At 36.1% G+C, this 11,761-nt stretch overlaps 1 protein-coding gene across 1 annotated transcript in view; it reads left to right on the top strand.

The window, feature by feature from the left end:
• Positions 1-4,395: 4,395 nt before the first annotated feature.
• Positions 4,396-11,761, top strand: part of MARK1 (microtubule affinity regulating kinase 1) — a gene marked incomplete at its 5' end in the record, with an annotated part of 43,099 nt that continues 35,733 nt past the window's right edge. The window contains 3 exons of the mRNA XM_007464321.1: positions 4,396-4,452; positions 10,101-10,337; positions 10,425-10,544. Of these exons, the coding sequence (XP_007464383.1) occupies positions 4,396-4,452; positions 10,101-10,337; positions 10,425-10,544 (414 nt within the window). The remainder of the gene's footprint in view (positions 4,453-10,100; positions 10,338-10,424; positions 10,545-11,761) is intronic.

Here is an 11,761-nt window from a genome sequence, read left to right as displayed (position 1 = left end):
CAAAAAAAAAAAAAAAAAAAAAAGTTCAGTATCTCTTCTGTAAACATTATTCTACAGTTAAAGGGATCCTGTAATCAATAAGGTTGGGAAACACTGACTACTGATGTGAAATCTTCCTCTGTGAGATTTGACATATATGTTAACATATAAACAATTGGAGAAGTCCTGAAGAAGATGGGAGGAAAAAAACCTGTTCAACTTTTTTTTTTTTTTTTTTTTTGACATAGCATTCTCCATATTGATCGCGGAGTGAGTTTATTTTGTGAAACCTCTATTATTAATATCTCACAGAATCATTACTTTTTGGAACAATATACATGAAATGCTTTAGACCAAAGATGAACATAGCCCTTATATTTAGGATAGATTCCTAGGAGCATTTGACTTAAAATAGCTGAATCTAACGGCAACTGGTAATGAGGAAGCAACATTGAGAAATTGAATGGTATTCAGCTACATATTGTTAAATTCTTTTCTACCGTGGAATGGAAGACCATGCTTACTTAAGTAAAGAGCTACAATCACTTTAAATGTCATCGTTCTTTCCTTCTCAGTCACACTAGTTTTAGTAGCCTATTAGGAAGAAAATTCCAATTGACATTAAATATTTCCATTGGGATTTTAATATATATTTTAAGTACTGTCACTACTCTTATTCTTTTTAGTCAGTTAGTTTTATTTATTTATTAAAAACATACTGTGGTCAGAAATTGTACTGCGTACTATATGGAATTAGAGAAGGTGCTGTTTTAAAGAGCTTACTCATCTCTACTGATGGGTGGGAGCAGGATAGCAGGCTGGGACATAGATATTTTCATAAAGATCCAAATAATTACTAATTGGCTCTTTTTTAAAATAAAGTCTGGATTACTTTGAAATCAAATCAGAGATTGAGTGTTAAATGAATGCTATTTAAAATGTAAAACAGTGGCAATTTTAAAAATAATTATCTATTTATTATAAATATTAAACGTATTAACTATCTGTATGTGTTCCCCCCAAATTAAATAGGTAACCAACACACATTTTTAAAAACCAGGGACACACACACAATTTTATAGTTATTTGGCAAAAAGTTATATTTGTTTTTCAATTTATTTTTGCTAAGTTTATTTTTGTTTATAGGTGTAATTAAAACTTGAATAAATGTGTATTTACTTTTATTTTTATTTGCTCTGTATTTCATAAAATTACTTTAAAAACTTTAACAGTGAACGGGAATGTACTGTATTAGTAAGGATATATCCTTGACCCTACCATTAAATATAGCAGAGACACTAGGACAGTTCAAGACCAATTTAGCAGTCATTGCCCATACAATGCCGCTGCCTTCCTTAAGATTTGAGGGCCTGCAAGAAGAATCATAATATTGATTCAACCCTTCCAGTATCAAGGCTACTACTTAAAGCTTGGGAATTCCTGACCCACGTATAAATAATTGCAAAGCATCCTCCCCCCACAGTTGCACCTCATGGCAAAACATTGACATGTCTGGTCTTAGGGTCAGTGCAGGACTGATGGTCAATCATGTTTTCAAGATCCATAACAAAAGGATTGTAGGGAAGTTTCTGCATCCTATTTGTGGAGGTACAGAATGTTTTGAGATGGGAAGGTCTGGCCATAGAATAATGCAGTAAAACTTGGACTTGTGCATGGGGGTTCCTACAGCGAGCGAGTCAGAAGCCAGAGCTTGTTTTATGGCAGAAATTGTACCCTGCTAGATAAGTGTGATGATATTAGAAATTATCTTTCCCTTCTTAAGTCTTTAAGGCTCAGGAGATTTTTATTCCAGGAGTGCCTAAAGAACTGCTTTCATAGAAACTATCTTGTCTAATGTGAAATGCATGTTTGGTAACCACATCATGCCTTCTTCACTGTATCAAGAGAAGGGGACTTGAAAAAGATAATATCATTATCAGCAAAGTTCTGTCATCTGTGATGCAAAAATAACGTTATAGTATGAACATCCTATATAGCCTATATAGTATGTTCAATAAGATGTATTAATATTTACATATAAATGTATGTCTCTCTTAATTACATGGTAAAAATTGGATATTAGAATTTTGAAGCATATTGCTTAAGAAAACTAATACTAGTGTATTCATTGTAGGATTCTGCTGTATTTGGAGGACTCACACCTCAAATTGATTATAATCATTCACAATTGTTTTGCTCAAACACAGTTCATGGTTCTGTAGTACCTGCTTAGTTTGAAATTCAGAGACTTTTTCCAACTTGTCTATCAGGGTTTAACTCCCAGTATTACCGTTTTCCCACCTACTTTTCAAATACATTGTGTTGCCTCAACATCAGTGCAGGGCTTCCCTGGTGGCGCAGTGGTTGAGAATCCGCCTGCCAATGCAGGGGACACAGGTTTGAGCCCTGGTCTGGGAAGATCCCATATGCCATGGAGCAATTAAGCCTGTTAGCCTCACAACTACTGAGCCCATGTGTCACAGCTACTGAAGCCTGCATGCCTAGAGCCCGTGCTCCGCAACAAGAGAAGCCACCACAATGAGAAGCCTGCGCACCGCAACGAAGAGTAGCCTCCCTGCTTGCCACAACCAGAGGAAGCCTGCACGCAGCAGTGAAGATCCCGTGCAGCCAAAAATTTTTTTAAAAAATCAGTGCATTTTACCACCTTACCCCCTACGTCCCCATCCCCAAACATCCACATTTTAAAATTTTACTATCCTTCATGGAGGGCTTAGATCAAATATCACCTAGTAACTGAGATTATTCTTTATCTTTTATGATTCCCTCACTTCTTTGTACCTCTGCTTCTATGATTCTACTTTGTAGTATGTATAGTTACTCATAAACATATTTTTTCCTCCTAATCAGACTGTAAGCCCCTGAAAGGCAGTGTGCACGTAGGGTGCATGAACACATTTTTGTATTCCCCTAGCAACCAGCACATTTTCTTGCACATAGCAGGCACTCAATAAACTGACTGTTGAATCAAAATGAATTTAATTGAATTACATCTTACTCACTGTGTGTTGATTTTGTTTTGAATTCATGTCTTCTCTGTCTTTGAACCATTTTAATATACATTAAAATAATTTTATAATACTGAAATATCAGTTTCACTTGTACTACTTTGAAGTTTTTTTTTTTCTAACCAGTATCCTATTAGCATGGTCATACTTCACATCACCTTTACACTTTCAAAAATTTCATTTCTGGGGCTTCCCTGGTGGCGCAGTGGTTGAGAGTCCGCCTGCCGATGCAGGGGACGCGGGTTCGTGCCCCGGTCCGGGAAGATCCCACATGCTGCAGAGTGGCTAGGCCCGTGAGCCATGGCCGCTGAGCCTGCGCGTCCGGAGCCTGTGCTCCGCAGCGGGAGAGGCCACAGCTGTGAGAGGCCCGTGTACCGCAAAAAAAAAAAAAAAAATTTCATTTCTGTCCCCATTTGTTAATGCCTAACCAATATTCAACATTCAAACTGTGTTTACGTTTAACTGAATCCACAGAATTGAATGTTCTGCTGTGCATTAAAATGGCCCTCCTATACATCAGATATACTTATATGTACAAAGTAACTCTTAGTTGATTGCTATCAGATTGTTTCCTTTTCTGTATTTTATGTAATAAAACGTATAACTATCATAGAATTGCTTATAACCTATTTCTCATTGGTATCTTTGGCCCTTAAACCATTGCGTTCTTTCCTGTTTAGCACTTATCCCCAAAGAGCCCTATGTAATGGTTAAAAATTAAGATGGTGTACAAAATCTAGTTACAAGGGTAGAATGCTTTGCCCAGCTGAATTAGTGGCAAGTTTAAGATTAGATTTCATTTTTACCTCTTTTCTTTTGATAATTAGGTTTCCTTTAAAGGCTCAAAAATTTTTCCTTTGCTTTATACTATATGAAGAGACAAAAATAAGGTATTGCTAAATGCCCTGTTGATAAATTCTTAGTCAGTTGACCTCCCTGAAGAAACATGCCTTGAACACATTTAATATAATTCCTAAAATACAGTTTTGCATTTTGAACTTGAGCCAGCTATCTTGGAATGCTGATTCATGTGTGCCAGAATTTTTATTTGAACAGTGGGATAAACCATTTGACCAAAACTACAAAGTGTATACATTGTATCATGTAAACATAAATATAACAACCCATAAAGAAATCTTCATGGACTCTGACAAATATTTTAGTGTATTTTAGCAAGAGAATACTACTTTTGCACATTGTCCACATTTAAAAGTGAAAATTTCATAACTTTAATACGTATGGTTTTCTGAAATAAAGGAACAGTGAAATTGCTAAACGTAACTTTAAAATCCAAGTTAGTAATTTCTCTAAATTGGAATGATAATTGGGGAAAATTTGAGATGTTTTTACCATAATAATTTTGAATCTTTTATCCAAATATTTATTTCAGATTGTTTCTGCTGTACAGTATTGTCATCAAAAGTGCATTGTTCACCGTGATCTTAAGGTAAGTGATTGGTTTTATTACAAAAATTTCTTAATTAACAGATATGTGATACTACTAGAGCTGTCTTTTTGATTGCCTAATTGTGCCAGGCACTGTACAAGGAAATTAGTTTTTATTTAATTCTCACAGCAACTCTTTATAAAAGGTAGTATTTTCTTTCTTTTTTTTTAAATTGAAGTATAGTTGGTTTACAGTATTATGTTAGCTTCAGGTATACAGTGAAGTGATTCAGTTATATATATTTTTTTCAGATTATTTTCCATTATAGATTATTACAAGGTATTGAATATAGTTCCCTGTGCCATACAGTAAATCCTTATTGCTTATCTACTTTATGTAAAGTAGTATGTATCTATTAATCCCATACTCCTAATTTATTCCTCCCCTGCTTCCTTTCCCCTCTGGTAACCATAAGTTTGTTTTCTGTGTCTGTGAGTCTGTTTCTGTTTTGTATATAGATTCATTTGTATTATTTTTTAGATTCCACGTATAAATGATACTATATAATATTTGTCTTTTTCTTTCTGACTTCACTTAGTATGATATTCTCTAGTCCATCCATGTTGCTATAAATGGCATTATTTCATTCTTTTTTATGGCTGAGTAATATTCCATTGTGTATATATACATACACACACACCACATCTTCTTAAGCCAGTCATCTGTTGATAGGCACATGGTTAGTTTCCATGTCATAGCTATTGTAAATAGTGCTTTTATGAACATTGGGGTGCATGTATCTTTTTGGATTGAGTTTTTGTCTTTTCCAGATATATGCCCAGGAGTGGGATTGTTGGATCATATGGTAGCTCTATTTTTAGTTTTTTAAGGAATCTCCATATTCTTCTCCACAGTGGCTGCACCAACTTACATTTCCACCAACGGTGCACAAGGGTTCCCTTTTCTCCACACCCTTTCCAGCATTTAATATTTGTATACTTTTTCATGATAGCCATTCTGACCCATGTGAAGTGATACCTCATTGTGGTTTTGACTTGCATTTCTCTAATAATTAGTGATGTTGAGCATCTTTTCATGTGCCTGTTGGCCATCTGTATGTCTTCTTTGGAGAGATGACTATTTAGGTCTTCTGCCCATGTTTTTGTTTGTTTTTTTTTTTATATTGAGTTGTATGAGCTGTTTGTGTATTTTGAATATTAACCTCTTGTTGGTCATATCATTTGCAAGTATTTTCTCCTATTCCTTTGGTTGTCTTTTCATTTTGTTGATGGTTTCCTTTGCTGCGCAAAAACTTTATAAAGTTTGATTAGGTGCCATTTGTTTATTTTTGCTTTTATTTCTTTTGCCTTGAGGAATGAACTTAACCAGGAGGTGAAAGACCTATACGCTGAAAACTATAAAACATTGATAAAGGAAATTGAAGATGATTTAAAGAAATGGAAAGATATCCCATGCTCTTGGATTGGAAGAATTAATATTGTTAAAATGGCCACACTACCCAAAGAAATCTACAAATTTCATGTAATCCCTGTTGAAATACCCATGACATTTTTCACAGAACTAGAACAAATAATCCTAAAATTTATATGGAACCACAAAAGTCCTAGAATTGCCAAAGCAATCCTGAGGATAAAGAACAAAGCTGGAGGCATAACCCTCCCAGACTTCAGACAGTACTACAGAGCTACAGTAATCAAAACAGTATTGGTGTAAAAACAGATTAGTGGAACAGAATAGAGAGCCCAGGGAATTCCCTGGTGGTCCAGTGGTTAGGACTCGGTGCCTTCACTGCCAAGGGCCCGGGTTCGATCCCTGGCTGGGGAACTAAGATTCCCACAAGCTGCGTGTGCAGCCAAAAAAAAAGGAATAGAGAGCCCAGAAATAAACCCACATGTCTTCGATCAGTTAATCTATGACAAAGACAAAGGAGGCAAGAATATACAATGGAGAAAAGACAGTCTCTTTAGCAAGTGATGTTGGGAAAGCTTGACAGCTGCATGTAAATCAATGAAATTAGACCACTCCCTCACACTCTCACAAAAATAAACTCAAAATGGTTTAAAGACCTAAATATAAGGCATAAAACTCCTAGAAGAGAACATAGGCAAAACATGCTCTGACATAAATCATAGGCATGTCTTCTTTTATTTATTTATTTATTTATTTATTTATTTTGGCTACATTGGGTCTTCCTTGCTGCACGCAGGCTTTCTTTAGTTGCGTCGAGTGGGGCTACTCTTTGTTTTAGTGCGTGGGCTTCTCATTGCGGTGGCTTCTCTTGTTGTGGAGCGCAGGCTCTAGGCGCGTAGCCTTCAGTAATTATGGCACGCGGGCTCAGTAGTTGTGGCACGCGGGCTCTAGAGCACAGGCTCAGTAGTTGTGGCACACGGGCTTAGTTGCTCCACGGCATGTGGGATCATCCCAGACCAGGGCTCAAACCCATGTCGCGTGCATTGGCAAGTGGATTCTTAACCACTGCGCCACCAGGGAAGCCCAGGAATGTTTTCTTAAAAGGCAGTATTTTCACTGAGGAAATGAAGAAAATGTGGATGAGAAGTTATCTAGCATTAAAGACTAGAGGATTTGATTGCATTAATTAAAAGAATAACATAAATGAGGAACTTTGTCCCTAATTAAAAATGCCTGAGGTCCCATTCCATCTTTTATTTATTTATTTATTTATTTATTTATTTTGGCTACATTGGGTCTTCCTTGCTGCACGCAGGCTTTCTTTAGTTGCGTCGAGTGGGGCTACTCTTTGTTTTAGTGCGTGGGCTTCTCATTGCGGTGGCTTCTCTTGTTGTGGAGCGCAGGCTCTAGGCGCGTAGCCTTCAGTAATTATGGCACGCGGGCTCAGTAGTTGTGGCACGCGGGCTCTAGAGCACAGGCTCAGTAGTTGTGGCACACGGGCTTAGTTGCTCCACGGCATGTGGGATCATCCCAGACCAGGGCTCAAACCCATGTCGCGTGCATTGGCAAGTGGATTCTTAACCACTGCGCCACCAGGGAAGCCCAGGAATGTTTTCTTAAAAGGCAGTATTTTCACTGAGGAAATGAAGAAAATGTGGATGAGAAGTTATCTAGCATTAAAGACTAGAGGATTTGATTGCATTAATTAAAAGAATAACATAAATGAGGAACTTTGTCCCTAATTAAAAATGCCTGAGGTCCCATTCCATCAGAAGCAGGGTCAGGGCACAAATCCAGATTTGTCTGATGTAAGAGCCAGTGCTCATCCTCACATTAAAGTTCAAAGAAATCAGGAAAGTTTTAAATGTTTTTATGAATCTTGAATGCATATGATTAGTATAAACTAGCATAGTTTGGAATAAGAAATGTGTGATAGTCAGGAAATGTTTGTGGCAGTGAACATGGGAGCCATGTTTCATTTCATGGGGAAATGAAATCAGATGTCTGTTTAGGTGTTTTGCCTATTTTTTAATCTGGTTGTTCGTTGTTTTGTTATTGAGTTACATGAGTTCCTTACATATTTTGAATATTAACCCCTTATCAGATATGTGGTTTGCAAGTATTTTCTCCCATTCTGTAGGTTGTCTTTTCATTTTGTTGATGGTTTCCTTTGCTGTACAGAAGCTTTTTAGTTTGATGTAGTCTTACTTCTTTAATTTTGCTTTGGTTGCCTGAGCTTTTGATGTCTAATCCAAAAAGTTTATAATACTGTATTGAATACTGGAAGTTTGCTAAGAGGGATTTCAGGTGTTCTCATCACACTTATCAAAAAAAAGGTAACTGTGAGGAAGTATGTAGCTTGACTTAAGTAATCATTTCACTGTTTGTATGTATATCAAATTATCATGTGTTATACCTTAAATATACATAATTTTTATTTAAAACATAAAATAATTTAAAAAAAGAAAGAATGGTTGGGGCCAAATGGATTTTTTTCTTTTTGAACGAAGGTAGAAAATTCCTTGTCTAAGAAAGTTTTTTTTTTTCCTTTTTCTCTATTTTTCCAAAGTTAACTTGCATATTCCATACCTAGGAGGTCTTTTTTTTTTTCCAACTTCTTTTCCCATTGCCTCTGTCAATTACTAGCACTAGTTTGTGTTATATTTGAATACATTGTCCTAAACAATTGTTGAAAGTCTCATCCTGTATTTTGACTCCATTGTTCTGAGCTTACAGATTTTCTCCTGCTCCAAATATTTCTATTTCTGTTTCCTCCCTCAGCTATTTTAAGGCAAGTCACTGCTTCAAAGAAAAAGAAGAGGGCTATTTATTTCCCTGCCTGTGTGTTTGACTCCTAGTTTGTCATCTCATTTCTTATATGGAAAATATCTGCAAAAAATCATGTTCATTACCCAGGAGTTTCCTGTATGCTCTTGGGAGGAAACCTCAAAACCCTCTCCAGCTCTCCTTTTCTGAGGCAGCCTTGGGTACTTTGCTATCCATCCAGACATGTTTAGGGAGACTGGGAAAAGTCTAGCTTGCTCCAAGACAGCCTCAGAAATTTACAGTGACCAGGCCCTTACATCAGAACACCAGAGTAACCTGGTTTTGTCGCACAGTCCATAATGTTAAGATCTAATATAAATCTCCCAAATCTGTGTGCTGTTATAATATTTATGTAATAAGTGATACCACATTTTTTGCATATTTTTGGGTGTTAGATGTGTATTTTCTGAAACAAGATGAAAACAAATATCCCAAGGTAGTATTCCTTAAAAAAGGAAGAGAAGGAAGTAGGCGAGGGAAGAGCTATATGATGGGCAAAGTGCTTGGGTCTGCTGACTGTTGGACCCTCCAGTGGTATAAACTATAGAGAACTCTGATTTTCATTTTAGTCAAATTTTACTCCTTTTTGTAACCTGATAAAACACATCTACAAACTAAGCTATAACTTCATTAGTCTATCAGTTGTAACAGAGTTTGAAACAAAACATGTGCAAAGTCAAATCCTTTATTGAATTGCTTGCATTTATAAAAGGTACATTTAAATTTTTTCATTAAATGATTCTGATTTAGGAAGATTTTAGAAAACGGGCATTTTAAAACATGGGAGAAATCACTTCTTTCTACCATAATAAACCCCTAGAAGAGAATCTAGTTTTAGAAAAGCAAAAGGAGGCTTAAAACAGATAAGATCTAATGGAGGCTGTGTTGTGTTGTTTTCTTTTACTGAGAAAAGAACTTTGTTGAGGATGCATTTTGCAAGAAAGGACAAGGAATCAATTCAGTAGTCATAGAACCCCTGACTGGCAGTTAGTTTAAATATATGCTTGAGGCTTGCATTAACCAGTGATACTCTATTAAACAGCATATTTGGGAAACTTTGTTGGTTTAAGCCCAAGATGGATTAGTGTTATGTTGACTTACATTCTTTAGAATAGGTCATATTAAGGTGCAATTCCAGGATGTTTCTTACCATGAGGAAAAAAATTAGGTTTAAAATGACCTATGGAAGAAAATGGTTTTTAAGTAACCTTTCTTAAACAGTTACATATATGCATATAAATGGAGCCTTCCTATATAGTGTTAAAATTCAGTTTTATATAAATGTAATTCTGAGAAGTTACACGTTGAAGTACTCTACGGGGCTTCTCAATTTGATGTTACACTTAAAAATGAGAGACAAGAAATAGATGTTTGAGATCTGAAACAATTATAATGAACGTTTTATTTTATGTAGGCTCTTTACATTGTCCTTTTTATTATTTTCCTCTTAGGCTGAAAACCTTCTCCTTGATGCTGATATGAATATTAAAATTGCTGACTTTGGTTTTAGTAATGAATTTACAGTCGGGAGCAAGCTGGACACATTTTGTGGAAGCCCACCTTACGCTGCCCCTGAGCTTTTCCAAGGGAAGAAGTATGACGGGCCTGAAGTGGACGTGTGGAGTCTCGGCGTCATTCTCTACACGTTAGTCAGTGGCTCCTTGCCTTTTGACGGCCAGAATTTAAAGGTATCAGCTAAATTTGATATTAATGTTCTATCCCCAAGCACAGTGACTTCATAAGCCAGTGATGCGTGCTTTCTTTTGCTTTGTAAGGAACTGCGGGAGCGAGTCTTACGAGGGAAGTACCGTATTCCCTTCTATATGTCCACCGACTGTGAAAACCTCCTGAAGAAATTATTAGTGCTGAATCCAATCAAGAGAGGCAGCCTGGAAGTAAGTAATTTTTACCACTCCATATTTAAAGTCTAACAATTAGAATATTCAAGGAACTACAGAGCATTAGTTCAATAATTTTTCCCCACGTTTTTAAAAGAAAATTGCCAAATCATCTCATTTGCCTTTTATTTAGATATAGAGAAAGTCACATGATGCTTTCACTACTCAATGGTTGTGCAGTAGGTTTGGCTAAAGACTCTTATTTCTTCTGTGTCCTGCAGTGAAGTCTTAAATTAAAACAACATCAAAACAGGGATAAAATTGACTTAGTTGAAGAAGAAGGAAAACCTAGTCTCTGTCACAAATTGCTTGGTCCAATATAGAAACCTTGTATTTAGTAAGTACAGATATTTCAAGGGTAAAAGAAGATAGTGAAATTTGAATCCAGTGAATACTTCATGGCTGTATCTGATAGTAAAAAATTTAATAGAACCCTCTCAACATCAGTGCAGAATATTTGCAAATATTTAAGTAGAACATATTGGAAACAGGTATTTCATTTCTTACCACACTGTTGTGTTGCCTACATACATTCCGCATATGTGAGGTTATTTATAATAACAGACGCTGTTAAAAAAGTACTAAGTATGTTAACAGCCAGTAACATCAGAGGTTCATATAACCAAAATGTCTAATCTTTTTTCCTTGTGACACTGCAGTCAGAAAAACTTAAGCATTTTGCCCATCTGTTTTTAAGAATATTTTAGCCTGTACTAAGATAATTTCAGAGATTCAGCATGTATTGTTCACTAGTATTTTTTGTCTTCATTTATTTGCCTTAATAGATAGGGTAGAAAGTTCAGAGAATTAACCTCATTTAAACTGTACTTTTTTAGTGTAGCAATGGGGGCCTTCTGGCACGGACTCCATGCTGGTTAGGAGGCAGCCTTATAGTGAGCCATCCCTGTGTACAGAGCTCTCAGCTTAGTTTGGGCTTTGTAATTGTATTACCACAGTACTTTTCACTAAAAGATACAATATGATGTTTCGATGGAAGTTAAAGGGATGGTGACTTCCATTGGGAAATTATTTTAAATGTTTTATATCAGTAAATCAATCATCAGATATTTTTTACTGAATTGTTTGTTTAAATGTGATTAGTTACTTCCTATGATTTTTGTGGGTTTTTTCCTTTGGGGGTCAAAGGATATGTTGTAATGTTTTAAAAGAGAAGTCTGTGCAGTAAAAAAGCCCACTTTCATATTACCGCTCTT

The sequence above is a fragment of the Lipotes vexillifer genome, unplaced genomic scaffold (assembly GCF_000442215.2).
Source record: "Lipotes vexillifer unplaced genomic scaffold, Lipotes_vexillifer_v1.1 scaffold33, whole genome shotgun sequence".
In the NCBI taxonomy this organism is placed as follows: Eukaryota; Metazoa; Chordata; class Mammalia; order Artiodactyla; family Lipotidae; genus Lipotes; species Lipotes vexillifer.
The sequence above is the reverse complement of the archived record's forward strand: the minus strand, read 5'-3'. Positions and strand labels throughout refer to the sequence as shown.